Source organism: Chelonia mydas, chromosome 3, assembly GCF_015237465.2.
Source record: "Chelonia mydas isolate rCheMyd1 chromosome 3, rCheMyd1.pri.v2, whole genome shotgun sequence".
In the NCBI taxonomy this organism is placed as follows: Eukaryota; Metazoa; Chordata; order Testudines; family Cheloniidae; genus Chelonia; species Chelonia mydas.
In genome coordinates, this window is record NC_057851.1 from 59,559,501 (window position 1) to 59,579,907 (window position 20,407).

The 20,407-nt window shown below is 43.9% G+C and overlaps 1 protein-coding gene across 5 annotated transcripts in view; it reads right to left on the reverse strand.

Annotated features, from left to right (window-relative positions):
- The window catches only part of LOC102939288 (pleckstrin homology domain interacting protein), a 309,900-nt gene that overhangs the window by 164,362 nt on the left and 125,131 nt on the right, over positions 1-20,407 (reverse strand). For all 5 annotated transcript variants that reach the window (XM_037894360.2, XM_037894359.2, XM_037894361.2 and 2 more), the window contains 4 exons: positions 16,541-16,611; positions 15,650-15,750; positions 15,521-15,561; positions 14,309-14,407 (listed from right to left, as the gene is read on the reverse strand). In XM_037894360.2, the coding sequence (XP_037750288.1) occupies positions 14,309-14,407; positions 15,521-15,561; positions 15,650-15,750; positions 16,541-16,611 (312 nt within the window). The remainder of the gene's footprint in view (positions 1-14,308; positions 14,408-15,520; positions 15,562-15,649; positions 15,751-16,540; positions 16,612-20,407) is intronic.

The window sequence follows — 20,407 nt, forward strand, 5'->3', positions numbered from 1 at the left end:
CCGGGACCAGACTCAGCAAAGTCTGTATACAGGATGGTACTGTCATCAATGGTCAATTGTACTGTCCTTGGAGCAGTGACTGAGGAGTAGCCAGACTCAGGTCGCATTCTGCTGTGCTCCCCTGCTTGGCTTTCTTCAGGCACGGAATGCCCCCTCTAAGCCAGCTGCGTATGTCTTTTCTTTGGCAGCAATGACAGGAAATGGTGCTGAGAGACTCTCACGGTGGGAGCAGCACTCCGCACCGACTCCAAGGTACTCGATACCAAGTCTGACTGGCTCAGCTCCAACTAGGGTCAGAGTACTGCCTCTGTCAGGTGTGACTTCAACCTGGTCTCCAGGTACTTCTGAGTATGGGGCTTGAAGTCCCAGCAGATCTGACAGTGATCCCTGATATGAGTCTCTCCCAGGAAGTTCAGACAACTGGAGTTCTGGGTCACTCATCGGCATACGGTTGCCACAGGACGCACAGGGCTTGAAACATGGAGACTCGGGCATGTCCAGTACCGGGAGCGGATGAAGACTCTGCTAACACAGCGAAAACAGCAACTTACTACGTACAACAATTTCACTTCTGTCCAAATCAGAAATAAAGATCTGGGACATAAGAAACAAAAGGAAGGTAGTAAACTAAGACCACAGAGAAGGGTCTTCCACGGAGGGGAGCTTGATGAAGCAAGAGGAGCAATTCCAACAACTGTCATAGTAGGAAAGAAGGAACTGAGAAGATGCAGAGTTGGCCAGACTCCTTATATGGAAGCTTAAGCAAGTGGCACCGTAGGGTGCTAGTGCCCACCCAATGGGTATGACTGAGGGAAAAATTTCCAGCAACTGTGCCCATGGTGCACAGACACCTGAAGTAGAGTAGTCATGTGCAAGCACTCGAAGAACCAGTCGTTCTGAGACAAAGCAGGGAGGCTAGCTGACAGAGTGATCATACAGAAAAAACGGTTACTTACCTCTCGTAACTGTTGTTCTTCAAGATGTGTTGCTCATGTCCATTCCAATAGGTGTGTACGCGCACGGCACATGCACAATCGCCGGAAGCTTTTCCCTAACGGTACCCGTTCGGTCAGCTGTGGAGACCCCTAGAGTGGTGCTTTCATGGCGATGTATATATGTACCTGCCAACCCACCGCCTGCTCAGTTCCCTCTTGTCGGAATACTCTGAAAGTGGGGAGGCAGGCGGGATTTGGAATGGACATGAGCAACACATCTCGAAGAACAACAGTTACAAGAGGTAAGTAACCATTTTTTCTTCTTCAAGTGATTGCTCATGTGTATTCCAATACGTGACTTCCAAGCAGTTATCCCGGGGAAGGGGTCAGAGTTCGCCTAACTGCCGAGTGCAGGACTGCCCTACCGAACCCAGCATCATCCCTTGCCTGCTGGGTAATGGCGTAGTGGGAAGTGAAGGTGTGGACTTGCCACCTTGCAGATGTCCTGGATAGGCACCTGCACCAGGAAAACTGCGGACACTGCCTGCGCTCTGGTAGAGTGCACTGTAATCGTCGGGGCTGGAACTTTAACTAGGTCATAGCAAGTCCTGATGCAGGACGTGATCCATGACGAGATGCGCTGTGATGAGATCGAGAGCCCCTTCATTCTTTCTGCAATAGCAATAAAGAGCTGTGGTGACTTACGAAACGGCTTTGTGCATTCAATGTAAAATGCTAAGGCCCGTCTAACGTCCAAGGAATGGAACATGCACTCCCTGCGAGTGGCAAGGAGTTTAGGGAAGAACACAGGTAAAAATATGTCCTGGTTCACATGAAACTGGGAGACAACCTTGGGCAGGAACACAGGGTGGGGGCGTACCTGCACCTTGTCTTTATAAAATACCGTGTATGGAGGTTTGGAGGTCAGTGCCCTGAGTTCGGATACCCTCCTAGCGGAGGTTATAGCCACCAGGAAAACCACCTTCCAGGAAAGGTAGGAGAGAAGGCAGGAAGCCATGGGCTCAAAGGGGGGCCCCATGAGTGAGGACAGAACCAGGTTGAGGTCCGGGGGGGGAGAGGGGGGGGAAATGGGCTGACGTACTGGAGGATAAAATCTGTCAAGGCCCTTAAGAAACCTGCTCACCATGGGATTACCAAACACTGAACCCCCCACCGTTCCCAGGTAGAAGGCCGAAATGGCTGCGAGGTGTACCCTTAGGGATGGTGTCACTAACCCTTGGTGCCTGAGATCTAAAAGATAGTCCAAAATAAGGGGAATTGGAGCTGATTGCAGCTCAGTTCCCCTTAGTCGAGACCAAATGGAGAAACGCTTCCACTTAGCCAGGAATGTGGCTCAAATGGAGGTTTTCCTACTCCCCAGCAGGACCTCCCTAACCGAGTGCGAGCACTGAAGCTCAAGAGGGTTCAGCCATGGAGCTTCCATGCCATGACGTTGAGTGACTCCAGGTTGGTTGGACAGAGAGGGAGCACTACTGGTCACATGGTGAACCAGTGCTGATGGGGCCACGCTGGCACTATGAGGATTAAGGAAGCCCTGTCCTGACGAGTCTTGAGGACCACTCTGTGTATGAGGGGGAATGGCAGGAATGCGTACAGCAGGCGACCCACCCATGACAGATGAAAGGCGTCCGCAGTGGAGCCTGGGCTGTGGTTCAGGAAGGAGCAGAACCTCTGACAGTTCCTGTTGCTCCGCGTCGCAAACAGGTCCATGTGGGGACAGCCCCACCTCTGGAAAATTGAGTAAGTGATGTCCGGTCTGAGGGACCACTCATGTCCATGGAAAGAGTGACTGAGGCCATGTGCCACCTCGTTCTGCACCGCTGGAAGGTGTGATGCCTACAGGTGTATGGAGTGGGCGATACAAAAGTCCCACAGCGCGAGGGCTTTCCGACAGAGGGGAGAGGAACGAGCACCACCCTGTTCGTTTATATAGAACATCGCTGCAGTATTGTCCGTGAGCACTGATACGCACATGCCCTGCAGATGGGCCTGAAACGCTTGGCATGCCACGCAAACCGCCCTCAGCTCCCTCACGTTGATGTGCAGCGATAGCTCTGCATGGGACCAGAGGCCCTGGGTTCTGATATTGCCCACATGCGCTCCCCAACCGAGCACCGAGGCGTTTGTGACAAGGGAAAGCGTGGGTTGGGGTTTTGCGAAGGGTACTCCCGCACAAACCACCTGTGGTTACAGCCACCATTGGAGAAAGTGGAGAATTTGAGGCAGGAGGGTTACGACTGAGTCCAATGGGTCCCTGCCCGGTCTGTGCACCTGTGCTAACCACGTCTGGAGGGGCCGGAGGTGCAGCCTGGCATGCTGTACCACGTATGTACAGGCCGCCATATGCCCCAGTAGTCTCATAGAATTCCTGGCCGTAGTTGTGAGGAAGCGGAGGAGGGTCTGGATAATGTCTGTGAGCACTTTGAAATGCAGTTCCAGAAGAAACGACCTCGCGCACGTGGAATCCAAGAGAGCGCCAATTAACTCTATTGTTTGTGTGGGGGTCAATGTGGACTTGGGCTCATTCAGTACAAACCCCAACCTGTGAAACTTAGCCCAGGCCAGGGATACGTGCTCCACCACCTGTGCTTGGGACTTGGCCTCAATGAGCCAGTCGCCCAAATACGGGAATGCCTGCACCTGGTGCCTGCAGAGGAAAGTTGCCACTACCGCCATACATTTGGTGAACACCCGAGGGGCCAAATGGGAGCACCCTGAACTGGTAGTGCTGGCCACTGACCACGAATCTGAGAAAGCGTGTGTGGGCTGGAATAATAGCAATGTGAAAATACGCATCCCTTCAAGTCGAGGGCGGCGTACCAGTCTCCTGGATCCAGGGAGGGAATGATGGCGGCCAGAGAGACCATGCGGAACTTCACCTTTTTTATGTATGTGTTGAGGTCTCGTAGGCCCAGGATAGGCCAAAGCCTGCCCTTGGCCTTGGGGATGAGGAAATAGCGGGAGTAGAACCCCTTGCCCCTGAATTCCTGAGGAACCTCCTCTATCGCCCCTAGAGCTAGGAGTGATTGTTTCTCTTGTAAAAGGAGTTGCTCATGAGAGAGGTCCCTGAAGAGGGACAGGCATGGGGGGTGGGAGAGTGGGAGGGAACATAATTGGATAGACTATCCCACCCCAACCGTGCTGAGGACCCAGCGGTCTGATATGATCTGAGACCAAGCACGGTAGAAGCAGGAGAGTCGATTCACAAAGGTGGGGGCAGGACCCAAGAAGGCGACTAGTGCGCTGTCCTCATGCGCATCTTCAAAAATTGGGCTTGGGGTCGGGGGGCTGTTTGGTTGAACCCTGGCCTTGGCCCGAGGAGGATTGCGGTGGGCGCCTCCTGTTATTTCTGCCCCTCCTCCTAGGTGGATCCAGCCTAGGGGGCCCCGGGTAGAAACGGGACGGGGGCTGAGGTCTAAAGGGCTTTCTCTGAGGCGGAGGGGTGTGTAGCCCCAGAGACTTCAGAGTTGCCAGTGAGTCCTTCAGGCTATACAGGCGCATGTCCGTACTTCGAGCAAACAGGCCCTCACAGTCAAAGAGGAGGTCCTGAATTGTATTTTGGACCTCAGGTGGAATCCCTGAAACCTGAAGGCATGCACTGCGCCTCATAGCGACGGCAGTGGCCATGGTTCTAGCCACAGAGTACGCTGTGTACAGGGCTTCCTGGATGGCGGTCCTACTGAAGGACCGACTCCATCAAGAGGAGCTTCAGGCGATAGTCCCACTCCCTCTTAGTCCTGGGTCCGAAGCTCCTGCAAATAGGGCACTTATCTGTCTGATGACCCTCCCCAAGGCACTTGAGACAGGCGGCATGCGGATCACTTTTTGGCATAGGTTTTGCACGCCTCTTGCACGCTTTAAACCCCTCCGACCGAGGCGTGCCCTGGCGCCGGGGAGAGTAGAATGAGGGGAAACCCCCCGAAGTAAGCTAAACTAATCTAATCTACAACTATTAACAACTAACAAAAAACTATTTACATTAGAAACAAGGGAACCACTACGTAAGGCACTTGCAAAGCAAGAGACTAAGCTGTTCGAACGACCGTCACGGGCGGTAAGAAGGAACTGAGCAAGCGGCGGGTCGGCAGGGACATATATACACCGCCACGAAGGTACCACTCTGGGGTCTCCACAGCCGAACCAACGGGAAAAGCTTCTGGCGATCGTGCATGGGGTGCGCGCACACACACATATTAGAATGCACATGAGCAAGCACTCGAAGAAGAACCACACATGTTTGATTAACTTATTGAGTCCATGGAGGTCAAGGATGGACCTCATCCTGCCCTTGGAGTTCAGTATCAGGAAATACCGGGAGTTGAACTTGCAACCGTAGTGTTCTTGCAGAACCTCCTCCACTGCTCCCAATGCTATCAGAGAGCTGACCTGCTCAAAAAGCAGTATTTCATGAGAGGGGTCCCTGAAGAGGGATGAGGAGGAGGCATAGAGAGAAATTGGATGGCGTAGCCCAATCTGAAAGTGTCTAGGACCCAACTGCCAGACATTAACAAGACTCAGGCATTGTAAAGGCAAGCCAGTCTGTCCACAAAAGAATTGGTGGGATGACGAGGGAGAAAGAACAACTGGACCTGTGCTCTGGATCAATGCGTCAAAATGGACACTTAGCAGACGCCAAGGGAGGGTGCGCAGAGCAACTGGGTCCTGAGCTTGCGGTCCACAAGCTTCATCTTGTGAGATCTATCCCTTTTCTGGGTAGCACTGCTGTCTCGGGGGAAGGACACACAAAGGGTTGCTGTGGCCTGTATCTCTTCATAGATGCCATACACACCCCCAGCTAGCCCTCAAATCCTTGAAAGAATGCAGAGTTTCATCAGTCTTGTCCAAAAACAAGGTTCGGACCTCCAAGGGCAAGTCCTCAATTGTTTGCTGGACTGCCAGCATAATCTCCAAGTTCTGGAGCCAGGAAGCCATCCTCATAATAATTGCGAAGGCCCCAGCCCTGTCTGAAGTGTCCACCACATCAAGGGCAGATTGCAACAACATTTTTGCCACCATGCAGCCCTTAGTGACAAACACCTCAGGCAACAGTTGCTCAAACACAGCCATAGCCGACCAGCTAAGGAAGTCATATTTAGCCATGTTTGGCTTGCTCGTTTGCAATACTCATCTGAAGTGATGATGAGGTGGGTATCTTCCTGCCTAGAAGATCTAGGCACTTCAAGTCTCTGTCTTTGGGGCAGGACATAAATCTGTCCTGCTGTGCCCTGTCATTCACAGTCGTGAGTTTGGGGATGTGTGGGAATAAAATCCCTCGTATCCCTGTACCGGAACAAAACAACACTTCTCCAAGTGCATAGCCAAGGCTAGTGTACACCAAAGAGCCTTCACAGGCTTGAGGAGTGACTCGTTAATCAGAAGGGCCACTCTCCCAGGGACAGAGGGTTGGAGAATGTCCATGTGTTTATGGGTATTCTGGAGAAATGATGCCTGAATACCCACGGACAAAGCCACCTGAAATAATAGGTCCTGGTATACCCTAAAGTCCTCTGGGATGGAAGGGGAAGACATTGCATTGTCCTGGGGCAGCATCTCCGGATAAGGAAACTCCAGTGGCTTCATGGGAAGGGGAACCGCAGGCATCTGGTCTTACAACTGGTCTTCAGCCACCATTGGCGCACAAGCAGAGGATCTCGACCCTGATGACAAGTAAGATGTCTGAGACCAAGGAGCTTCCCACTGAGCCCAAGGTGGCCTCTGGTATTAGTAAGGCATTGGTACCCAGTAGGCACCGGGCCAGGGATCTCCATCCTGGTCTTGAGGTGCACGCCAAGCATGCTAGCTGTATTAGTCTACTGTTGTCCCCAGGATGCCCTCAGATGAAGTGGAGCAGGAGAATGAGGAGCCCGAGTCTAAAAAAGAGAAGTCTCAGAGACATGGGAGGGTTGACTCCAGAGGGAGCCAACAGGTGATCTAATTCATTCATAGCCCAGAACGAGTTTGGAATTGGAGCCACGCTGAAGTCAGCACCACTGGAAGATCAGTGTCGCAGGCCAGGTCATCAAAGGCAAATGCAAACAATGGTACTGGAGCACCCACGTGCGTCGATGTCATTTGCGGCATTGACTGTGTCGGTGCCAAGGAAGGGCCCAGTACCAAAGAATCTTGTACTGTCTTCAGTACCATATCCACGCCAATCCCCAGAAGCAGTGCTTTCTGGTGCAGTGCTGAGACTTCAGCAGCATGCTCCAACTGGGGACCCATCACAGCCACCAGACTAGTGAAGTCCTGAACCAGCAGCAAGGATGGGACTGAAAGGTAGAACAGCCTGGTACAGCGACACCACTGATACTGTCAGTACCAGCACCATTCCTATCAGTACCAGACTCAATGCCTTCCCTACCTTGTACTGAGGGAGGATCAGAAGCACAAGCACCAGCACCATACCGCGCATCGGAGCCGGTCTCTCTTGCCAGTCTACATTTTTCTTAGGGGATGCAGAAGAGTCACCCCGGGATCTAGAGTGCTCCCAATCTGTCTTATGCAACCTCTTTTTGGGTGCTGACGATGAAGAAAGGTTCCCATGCTTCTTCAGAGAGGCCCTTGCCCCAGAACGGAAAGCAGCAGCACTTTCTCAGCTGGAGGGCAATCTGTAGCCCGAGGAAGGCCTCGGTACGGGGTCAAGCCTAATGGCCTGCTCAAGCAGGTGCTGCTTAAGGCAAAGGTCCCACACCACCTGAGTCCGCTTCTTGAACAATCTGCAGACTGAACAGTGCTCCTTAAGGTGGGCTTCGCCAAGGCAGAATAAGGACCATTTTTGGGGGTCACTGTTAGGAATCACTACTCCACATGAAGGGCAATGCTTGAACCCTACTGAGAACATTACCAGGGAGCACTACCTCTACCATTATACTATACACTATAACCTTTTAACTACCACTACTAACTAACTAGCTATGAACTATATACAACAAAACTAGGCTAAAATATAAATTTGCAAGACTGTGAAGCAACAACTGCTCAGAGCTCCAACTACAGCCAACTGGTGGTGGGAACAAATTGGGGGTGGACGGGGGGGAGGGGCGCGGCGCCAGCACCAACTCATTTAGCCAGAGGAGAGGCTACAGGCATGAGGCGCTAGTGCTGTTCATCTACAGGTTCTGCTAGGCGAAAGTCTCCAGCTCTGTCATGCGGGGCGCACACACACCTACTTGGAATACACATCTGCATCTACTCAAAAAATAACTGAAGTGAGAAAGATATATGCTTCTCTGAGATCTATCAAGCATAGAAAAACATCTTGGAGAAATTTCCTGAATTAGAAGAGAGCGATTTTCCCTCTGGAATGAAATATTTTGACATGAAGGAGCTAATGATTGCAATTTTATGAGTTTCAATTTACTCAGTCTTGATGTTTGTTACCAGGTGTGAGAAATAAGTAAGTCAAATGAAAGACGATAATGATGATATTCTGGAAGCTGTGACTGAGTGGGGTACAGTCAGATAGAAAACAGGGAGTGTGGGGACCCACACTGACAGAAAGGTCCTGGCAAATCTAACTACTGTGGCCTTATAACATGCACAAATCATACTGACACGACACAGGCCCAAAAGGCAGTAACAGGTACTTCATAAACGCTATGCCTTGCATAATGACAGGTTTCAGAGTAGCAGCCGTGTTAGTCTGTATTCGCAAAAAGAAAAGGAGTACTTGTGGCACCTTAGAGACTAACCAATTTATCTGAGCATAAGCTTTCGTGAGCTACATTTCCACTGAATGCATCCGATGAAGTGAGCTGTAGCTCACGAAAGCTTATGCTCAAATAAATTGGTTAGTCTCTAAGGTGCCACAAGTACTCCTTTTCTTTTTTCATAAACTCTATGCAAATTGTGTTGTATATGTGCTTGTTCATTGACCCTGAGGGAAGTTGCATCTTTTGCTGGAATTACTGGGTTTTAATCTGTTGAAAACTTGAATGGTTCACCTTAGGAAGAGAGGAGTTTTAAAAATTACACCTTGTACTACATATGTATTAAGACTGTAGGCAAGCAGGGATAGGTGGAGGAAACAGTGAGCCATCAGGGTTGAATTATTTAAAAATCAAGGCATTTACAATAATGGATCATTTAAAAAAAAATAATTGATTTAAATCAGATTGAGGCTTTGTAAAACTAATTTGAAAATCTGTGCGATTGAAATTTTATAAACAGTTATTAAGTTATACATTCTGTTTTGTTTTTTTAATGCCACTGCCAGAGTATCCTCTTTGACTTTTGACAAAACTGCCAGAGATAGAAAACAAAATATTGAAAAATAAAATGTTGGGCAGAATTTTGAAAAGCACCCAAGTGTCTAACAGTATGTTTACACTGAAAAAACAACAATGCAGCAGCGAGTTTCAGAGTTCAGGTCAAATGAAGTGGCCTTGCACAACAGCAATAAAAATAGCAGGATATATGTTTGGGCTTGGGTTGGAGCCTGGGCTCCAGCCTACGCACAAAAATCTACACTACTATTTTTCACCCCTTAGTGCAAGCCTGAGTCAGTTGATTCAGCTCTGAGACTTGCTGCCACATGGGTTAAGCTTACGGAATATGCAATTTAGTAGAAAAATATCACTATGTAAAATCTGAAATTCTATTTATAATTAGGAAGCAAGTACAAAACATCCACTTTAGCATTTTAAGATTACTTTATTCCCATTTTATAAAGAATTGTCAACACATAAATAAAAAATGTAAATGAAAAAAATTAAAATTTTAAAAATCAGATTAAAAAATAAGATCAGTTTTTCTATGATTTTTATCCACCCTGTGCACCACTTTTAAAAAAATTGTCACTGATAACATATAGTGTATCATTTAAGTTGCTTCTTTTTAAGAAGAACCATAGAAGATTTTGATTTCTTTTTAGTGTCTGATGTCTTAATGACTACGAAATTGCAGTCAAGTTAGCCTTCATCAGACAACCAGAGTCATTCCATACAGGATGAAAAGAATGAATAAGAGTAGGATTCTGGCCCTACTCTGAAGATAATTTATCCCTTTAAAGCAGGGGTACTCAAACTGGGGGTCGCAAGGTTATTATGTAGGGGGTTGTGAGCTGACAGCTCCACGCATGGCTGACAGCCCGAGCCCCACCATGCACGGGGCTGACAGCCCAAGCCCCTCCAGTCCAGCTCCACCCCCAATCCCACTCTACCTCCAAAGAAAGGGCACCAAAATAGAAGTTTGCCCAGGGTGCCATTTTCCCTAAGGACAGCTCTGGGACTGAGACAACATTAGAGGCCTCGATTGTTCAGCAGCTGAAGAGCTGCATTAAACAGCAGACCAATCATAACACTGAGACTGGCCAAAAAAAAAATTTCAATACTCAGACACACAGGCAGGGGTGGCACTAGGGGGGTCTGCAGGGGCTATAGCCACCCCAAAATTTGCCTTAGCCCCCCCGTAGCCACCCCTACCAGCACAAAGGTCAAATGTTACGCAGAAGTAAGGGTAGCATCATATGTCATTGCCATTCTTACTTCTGCAGTTCTGCACTGCTGTTGGTGGCTGCACTGCCTTCAGAGTTGGGCGCCTGGCCCGCAGCCGTTGCTCTCCAGCTGCTCAGCTCTGAACACAGCACTTGCCACCAGCAGCAGCGCAGAGGTAAGGGTGGCAATGGGGCGCCAGTAAGCCTGCTGTGAAAAGTGATATTTGTGTGTTTGTTAATATCACTTTTCACAGCAGACTTACTAGCACCCCATTGTCACCCATACTTCTGCACTGCTGCTGACTATGGTACTGCCTTCAGAGCTGGGAGGCTGTGAAAAGTGGTATTAACAAACATACAAATATTACTTTTCACAGAAGACTTACTAGCTAGCAAGTCTGCTGTGAAAAGTGATATTTGTATGTTTGTTAATATCACTTTTCACAGCCTTCCAAGCTAACTAGCAAATCAAGTGATATTGACAAAGTTTCTTCATGCCCCCCACAATATTAAACAGTAACTATTTTTAAAAAATAACTTTTCTGCTTAAAACAATAATTTAATTAAAATATGTTTTAGCCTTAATTTAAAGGCGGTGAGAAAAGGTAAATTCATTTTAAACAATAGGCTTATAAATTTAGCATTTAAAATAGTGTTAAATATAAAAAATGTGTTTTTAATGTATAAGGGGGGTAGCACTCAGAGACTCACTGTGCGAAAGCAGTTGCTATCACAAAAAAATTCGCAAAAAGAAAAGGAGTACTTGTGGCACCTTAGAGACTAACCAATTTATTTGAGCATAAGCTTTCGTGAGCTACAGCTCACTTCATCGGATGCATCCAATGAAGTGAGCTGTAGCTCACGAAAGCTTATGCTCAAATAAATTGGTTAGTCTTTAAGGTGCCATAAGTACTCCTTTTCTTTTTGCAAATACAGACTAACACGGCTGTTACTCTGAAACCTAACAAAAAAATTGAGAACCACTGCTTTAGAGGTCAGGATTTCTTTTATTACCTGTTCTAAGGGGCTTATTTACTACATTTTGGGACTAGAGTGGGGTCGGGGGTAAGGCTAAATGTGTTTAGTCTTGCCCGTTGTATGACTGAAAAGGGGGAAGAGTCAGAGTGAAGGAAACTTGACTGAATGACTTGGTGGGAGAAAGAACAAGGGAAGGCCAGCTAGAAAGCAAAGGCAATGGTTTAGGCTATAGTACGATCAGAGCAGGCAGCAATCAAACCATGACTCAGGAATGCCAGCAATGTGTTGCTCAGATGCTATGCTGTTGAGTACAATATAAATGCCTAAACAGATCTGCTTCCTTCATCATTGTGGGTCCTAGTAACAACATTAAAAAATTTTAAGGACGAAAGAAGACAACACAGGAAGGTGAAAGAATGAGAAAAAGGATGTGAAAGAAAACATCCAGTAGGTAAGGAAAGATTTTGGCCCCATGGGGAGAGTATAGAAAACTTCAGGCTTTACTCAACCGACCCTTGACATGTCTTCCTACCACTAAAAAACCCCAAAAATCTTCAGAAGCTGGCTCCAAGTAGTCACTAGCAGGTGCACAACCCCAGCATTACAGAACGCAAGAGGGTGGATTTATTCCACTAGAAAATTGTTCTGAAGAGGGTTTATTCTGTCCCTTGCACTCCAACTTCTGGGGCTATGACATATTCCTTCAGTCAAATATGAAAGTTGTTCAAGTGTGAAAACCCTCAACAAATTTGACTGACAATCTCTTTTGATGTTTTCAATAAATTCTCCCAACACTCTTGTCAAAGAGAAGTACCTGATCATTTCATCAAGGAAAGAAATTCTGCAGTTCTTTTAGTGATTTTGAAAAGAAACTAATTACACTGCTCAACCTAATCCTAGTAATAGTGCTGCTGAGCTGAATACTGGTAACATTCAGCTCAAAGCCTGTATGGATGCTAAAGAAGAAGCTGAAGTAGCAAGAAGAGAAGCAATCATTCTAATCTGTACTAATGTGTGTTGAAAAGAAACAATTCTGCAAATTTGTTAGGACAGCTGGTATAAAAGTAGAAGCACAATATACAGAACAAGAATCAGAAGTGAACAAGCCCTATATACTCTAGTAAACAATCTACATTTTGTGGCAAGACTCATTACAGCACTCTGGTGGAGCAGATGTGATAAAACTGCAGAAACTTAATTTAAAATTACCAAATGGAGATTTTTAAATTAAATATGAAAATGAATAAAATAATCAGTACTAGAGTACTATAAACGCTTGCATTTTGATAATAAGCTTTATTCACAGTCCCACATTTTCAGTTTTCTATGTCCAGCTGATTTCTGTATTAATGTATGACTGCATCACAGGCTATATCTCACTAATTCTGCTCCACCAAAAGGCATGTTAATATAAACAAGGTTCTGGAGGCTTCTGGCTTTTTTTTTTTTCGCTTTTTTTTTTAAACCACTGCATTAGTTAAACCTATGGGGGTAAAAATACTGGAAGCCACCTGAATCTTGTCTACATGAGGTCTCCATTCAGTGAAGCTGAACTGATGAAAAATTTATTTCTAAACTTCCTCAGCACAGACAAAGCTTAGAAGATGTCCAGGAGGAAGCTGGCAGTTTTGCAAAAGGGTAGGAGACAGAGATAGAAATTGCAACCACATGCACTATCTTTGCAGACTACAGTATTAACTTCATGAATGTTATATGGATCATTGTAGGCTAGTGACTGAATTCTACTTAATGAGACAGGGTTATCCTATGTTCTCCAGGAACTAAAAACTGTGCAGAATAACTACTGCAGTCCACGGGACTACAAACAAAACCAGAGAAGTACCACTTGTTGGGGTAATTTGCATATACTGGTTCAGGCTAGGCTTCAAGAAACACAGGAGACAAAGAAAGAACTTGGGGTATAAAGGGCCAGCTTGACCCAACAGGGGTTTCTTCCTTTTGATTCAACAAATGAACAAGGCGTTTTGTTCAAAGGAGGACACAACCATGCTGAAAGGTCTGGAATCTGTCAGGATCTCCATAGGACTGATGGGGGATGCTGGATGAAGTATTTAGATCTTTTTACTGTCTTATATGCATTTTTCTGTATATTTTTATCCTTAAATAAATGTACTCTGTTTTGAAAGAGCTGTTTGGTTACTTAGAACCATTGGTATTTCCTGGTCATAACCCTGGAGACAAAGTGCAGACACACAGTTGTCACAGATCTTAAGTCACAAAGGCAGACAAAGCCTGTTTTTCTTTCTGTCTGGTAGTACCATCTCATGCTTTTACTTAAACTTTGACCTAGTCTACAGTTCAAAAAGTTTACCAGTGATAGCTATACAGATATTACTACACCAACAAATCCTCCTAGAGTGCTTTTTGTCAGTATAACTTATACCAGTTCCCTGAACAAAACAAGTTACACTGGCAAAAGCACTTTTTTGCCAGTATGAATGCATCTGCACTAGGGTTTTTGCACAGTGTTTTAAAAAATGTCTTTAAAAAAAAATCACCCTCCCCAAACTGACATCACTATTCCGGCAAAAGTTTCAAGTGCAGACCTGGCCTTTGCCTCTTTGCTCCAGAAACATATGTAGGTCCTTTAACATGGGTCTCTAGAAAATCACCCATATGCTTTGCTAGCTCCGTGGCTGGAAGATTTTAGGAGCAGTTTTCCTTTGACCTCTTAATGAAACAGTAGTGCAAACAGGAGTTAAGGTGCATCTAAGAAGAACTAGCTTGAGCAGCTAAATATGTAGACAAATATATTTAAAAAATAAAGTTGAAATCCCTGCTTCAGAACAATATGCTTTATATTTAACTCCTCTTAAGTGATTAGGTGCTATGTCAGTAAATAGCATTAGGGCTGAACACACTTCAAATTTGCACCATTTGATGCAGACCATTTGAAAGCCAACCATTTGATGTTGCTTACCCTGTTGGACGAGTAGCCATATCTAACAAAATACTCTTCCACTCCCTTCGCTTAAATTGCCATATGCGTGCTGTCCCATCACGGCTTCCACTCACAAACCTACAAAAGAAAAATTACCATTCAATATCAATCAGAGGTAAGCCGGTTCATATGAAAATTGATTATGTAGAGAAAATGCTATTAATCATTAGGTTTTTATTCTGTAATGTACTACACAAACGAACCAATATACCTGTTATTTCAAAAACTCTGCACTGCTGATTTTGGGTGAAACGCACTTCACTCTTTGCTCTGGTGAATGTGGGACCACAGTGGAGACATCAGGGTAACTCTGTACAGATGCTAAACTAATGCCCCCTCCCTTCATACAGTCCCAGTGCAGAAGCTAAGTGGTACAAAAGGCCAAGATGCCAGGAAAGCAGAAATTAAAGGTAAAGACACACCTTATTTCAACAAGCAAAACCTATCCCTGAAGTAATTTGGAACTGTGTATTTTGTCGTAGTTGCTATGATATCTAAATTGAACTTTTTTCTCCCTGATGGCTTAAGTTGGAAAAACCTAGTGGAACTCTCCCAAGCTCAGTTTAGAGCAGTTTATATCATGATAAAATTGCATATTGGAACACTAATTGTCAGTGGGGGAAAAGGTTGCCTTCCTAATGAATTTAAATTTCTTTCCTTATCTTTCATGTCAACCATCCAGAAGAGCTTTACAAATTATTGTGGTATTTATAAATAAATATCTACTCCTCATGAATTTTAAGCAAACACTGTCCAGAATGCTCTTTCTTACCCTACCTGATCATTTTTGCTGTGAATCAAGTTGCCACTTACTAAAAATGCTATTTAAATAGCCTTCTAGGACAACTGATAAAGTATACTAGAAATATTTCCAAAGTGTACCAATGCACCTTTCATCTCTTCATAATCCACAAAAAATTTGGTCATTAAGTAACTAAGCATTAGGGACTTGTAACAAAAGTGATGATAAAGAGGAAGCCATATAATTATTTTAAATAAATCTAATGATGACCCATAAAAATTACTAAATATTGCAGATTACCTTTAAATATAAGTTGACATAGAATGCTTCAAAACATACAGCAAAATATTTCTAACAAACTCGAGAAAACAACTGACATTTGGAAATTATTTTCGTGAGGTTGCAAAAATTGTCCTGAAATAAAAACATACAAATATTCGCTTGCTTACCTGTTACTAGTGTTAGAAAACTGAATGCTGTCAACTTTGTCCTACATAAAGAATACAGAAATTACCAGTGAATTCAATCTATCAACACATTTTAATCAAATACTTATGTAATTTTAAAATAGTATTTACAGTATGAAACTCCAACTCTGATATCTTCTCTGGCTGACCTGATCCAAAGAAATAAACCCTAATGATGTGATCTGTACTTCCAGTGGCCAAAAACATTCCACCTAAGAAAGATAAGCACAAATAAGCAATAGCTAAAAGGCAATGTAACATTATTTGGAAGTTGTCAATGACCTTAAATGTATTAAAGTTTATTTTTATTACCATAAAAAGTTATACCTATGTTGACTCATTTTTAATTGTCTGTTTATTTAATATTCAAAATTACATGAAAAATCTGAGACACCAAACATGTTATAAAATTTTTACATGTACACAAATGATTAGATATTCCTAATTTTTCTCAAAACAATATTAAGCCATTCTATTTTTAAAGTAACTTTTCATAAGCAAAACAAATGTAGGATTTTATGTATTTATTTATTTTTAAAGAGGACATGGACAAAGGGAGTTGGTTTCCAAACTCAACAGAAGATTTGAATTCTCTCTGGTCATTGGAAGCAGAATTTCAAAAATACTTAGAAGCTTAGGTCCAGTTTTTAACTCTACTTGTCCAAGTCCCGTATAAAAACATCTGTACATGATGTGTAAACAAATCCTTTGATGCTCTCCCTTATGCTCAGTACACATTGCACTTGGAGGAAACTAAATCACAAAAACACATTAACTAGATTTTATACCTAATGATACCCCAAGTATTCCTATACAGCAAATTGTCTATGCACACAATATGAAAATTATTAATAATAATTCTGAGCTCTTATATAGCATGTTTCTTCATTAGAGCCCATCCAACTAAGTACACACACTGTAGTAGTACTATATTTTACTAAGCTCCTTAAATGCCTTATTACAAATCCTTATATTAAAGAGGTAGAAAATAAAATCCTTTACCAGCACTAAAAGAAGAACAGATCATTTGAACTCCAGGGCGAGGACGTTCCATAAACTTTGTTGGCCTCTGACTACAAATAAGAAAATAATTAAATAAAAAATCATATTTTTCTTTAGGGATATTATCATAATCAGAAGCAAGTCTGTATCTCAAAAATAAGTACAGAAGAACAAAATTAAACATGAAGTAACAGATGGCTAGCCATTTATAAACAATTTTATGTCACTATGCTTCATGATCTGATCTCGTGGAAATTACAGAACCTCTAGATGGACTACAGTCTGCATGTATCACAGATTTCTAGCACACTTAATGAGTTGCACTACATTCTTACACAAAACCATGCCCAAAGGCACTTTCAAGAAAAAGAGGTGGACCTCAATAGCGCTGTGTTTTAAACCAATGAATACATGTGACCTCAGCTGTTCCACGGCTTTCAAAGAGCAAAAACCCCTTTACACAGCACACAAAAAAGAAAGCTAGAAGTTGTTTAATAAAAAGATATGTTGAATAAAGGAACAGGTATTAAAAATAGACCAGACTTTGCAGAAAATCTATATTCTTTGTAGGTAGCATTATCATCACATTGCCCCAAAATTTCAAAAAGCATCATGATCTCCTATGTAACTTCCATATATTTGTTCCCTTTTGGACATTTCAGTATCTGATATGAGTAGTAGAAATGTCAACTAGAACTTTAATGGTCTAATCCTGTGGCATAAAAATAAAAAAATTAAAATCAAGAAAATCCAGATGTTTGTTCTTTTAATCCTTACTCTCTGATTTTACATATATACTGCGGCAGCCTCAAAACAGTAGGTTTTGCATACTATACCATCTGCAATCTGAGAGCTCAGTGGAGAGCAGCACTTACACATACATGTGGTCCTTGTTGTAGTTGATTTATACTAAACTCTAAAAATACTTACATTAAAATTATGTAGGCTTTCCTTTCACGTAAGAAAATACGAAAATGTATTCATACCTTACTGAAATTTTCATTTCTAAGAGTAATGAGGTCCATAGATCTCTGACATTAAGTTTCTGCTTTATGCAGCCTTAGAGGCAAACCAGACCTGTCAGTCAGTGGCTCCACCTCCAAGAAGCATGCCAGCTGCGACACTTCCTCAGCCAAGAAAATCTCTAATCACTATATATTGCTATATATCAATACTACCAGTCCCCATACTAAGCAAAGATTGCAATGAAGAAATAGATTTTAAGTACCAACTAATAATCCTGTATCTTTCCCAAAGAAACACCCCGTTCAAGGTGGACTAAAACTATGAACCTCATTATTCCAAAAGTAAAACATGTATGTGTTTTCCTATTCTTGTTTGTAATGAGGGCCACAGATCCATGACACTGGGATTTTCATAACAGTATCCACTCAGAGTGGGAAAAATACATATGCAAAATAGGATAACCCCTTCTTAATTGTTATTAGGACACTACAGCATGGAGCACCCATTTACTAAAGGTGGTATCGACTGATGATTAAATGCCCAGCTTGGAGAACTTGGAGAAGATTTACACAGAGGACCAGGTGGCTAGCTTTACTGACTCTCTCATATGAAATGAATCTTTCTGTCCATTGAGTTACCACAGACCTGAAAAAGAGAAAGCATGTGTGCAAGCATACATGCACACTCTGATTTTGGAAGAGGAAGTTATACTTTGACTTGCAGGCCTCCAAGATACAATGCTTAGCCAGCTGGAATTGGAAGATTAAGATCTTCTTTTCCCTTTGACACTGAATCACAGAGCAAAAACAGCGTATTTCTGGTCTGTAAAATTAATATTTATTTTGAGAGATATGCAGATATCCAATATATGCCAGAATTTCTTTTTGGGGTGAGAGGGAGCTGGATGTAAGGATTAAATGACAATTTCCTGTGCTCTATGCAACTATGAGTTAATCTTTGGTATGAAGCGAAGATTGGTTCTGAGTACCACTTTATCTTTATGGAAAACGTAGTATTAAGGTTCCCAGGAGAAATATCCCCTGTGAGCAGAAGTGACTGCTATCAAAAAGCCATTTCAGTTGTGAAGAAGTACTGAGACAACCTCACGAACGATTCCAGTGGAGGCCAGTAAGGTCATGAAGAACCAGGATAAGATCCTATGGAAGAGCACTGTGCAGAGATTTAGTTCTCCAAAATGGAACCACCAAAATCACCAATGTCGGTTCTTATATGATCTTTTATAGTGTTCTAGTGGGAAGATGAAAAGGAAAGAAAGGGTTCAAGAATCCTCTTGACCAATTTTGTGATAAGACATCTTGTTGCCTTGGTTTTGTGATCCTGCCAATGAGAGAAGAACATGTGAACACTGTGATTCAGGTGGAGAAAACACAGATCAACAGGAAAAATGAATAAATCTACAAGTAGTTTCCATTGTGAGTAATCTATCTAGCTGCTGAGCCAGTCGCCTGTAATATTTTCCTTTATATGTGAAGGAAGCAGGCTGACAGTGAACTCTCCTCCGCCCAAGGCATCAGAAAGTGAGTTTTTCTTTATTGACCTGTGCTGTGCATCTTGTTCCATCTTGTCTGTTGATGTATGACATGGCTGAGGTACTGCCTTTCATGACCAGCACATAAGGGGGGTCTAGATACAGGAGCTGAGCCTTGATACCATATTGAATTGTACTGACTTGTAACCAGTTTTTACTGTCTTTGCTGTTGTTTGGACCACATTCTCCAGAATCTGGGTGAGGGGGAATGGGACTCAGCAGGGAGTCTGGAGGGCTTAGCGGGGAGTCCGGGTGCTGGTGGGGTGGGGGTTTAGGTGCAACTGGTTGGGGGTCTGGGTGCAGGGGGCTCATCAGGGTGGGGGCTGGTCTGGGTGAAGGAGGGTGGGGTTCGGGGGGCTGACTATAGGAAGTGAGGCTCAGTGGGGTGGGGGTTCAGTTGTGGGGGGTTCAGTGCGGGGTTCTGGGTGCAGAGGAGGTCTGGATGCATGGGGATTGTGAGGGGAAGCAAAGAAATATGCGGGGAACATGAATTCTGCGTGCACACAGTGGTGCAGAATTCCCCCAGGAGTAGTGAGTGAAGCGACTGAGGGAGGAATAGGAATAAAGTCTGTACTGACTTCATAAGAACACAAGCCCACTGAGGAACATCTATACTGGAATCTACTGATCACAGAAGCATGTGAACATGGGTTGACCATTTTGATAAGATTCCTCAGCTTCTCCCATCTTTCCTAGTAAATGAAAGCTTTTTAGAGAGCCGTATTTATCTCTACTCTGAGGTGTGGAAACTGCTGAGATATTAACTAACTACACACAATTTATCAAAGCTCTGGCTCTCCAGTATCATTCATCTATGGCCCTGCCTCTGGATGGGGCTTGAATAAGGTGGTTATCAAGGAAGGGACAGACATGGAAACTCTCCTGTCTGAGAGCTGCTATTAACACTATCAACACTTTCATAAACACTTGCAGGGCTGTTGGTAAACCAAAAAAGACAAGGACCTGTGCTAGTAGTTGTTGTGCTTCTAAAGCAAAGCAACTGTGACACTGCTGAACTGGGATAGGGGGCTGGGAATCCTTCAGATCTACCAATGTCATCAGGTGTCCCATGCTCATGGAAGCTAATATGAATATTAAAAGTCTCCACCTTGAGTTTTAATTTCTTCATTATTCTGTTGTGTTATTACACATAAAGAACTGACTCGTAACCTGCTTTGACTAAGAACAAGATGTAGTAAAGGCCTCAACTCTTTACTGGAAAAAGGGACAGGGTCAGTTACTCCCATTCATGGAAAATGAAGGATGGCTGTCTTCACATTTAATCTCTTTTGTGGATCCTTTGACAAGTGAGATGGGGTAAATCTGTGCCTTCTTTACGCATCCCAGGATTG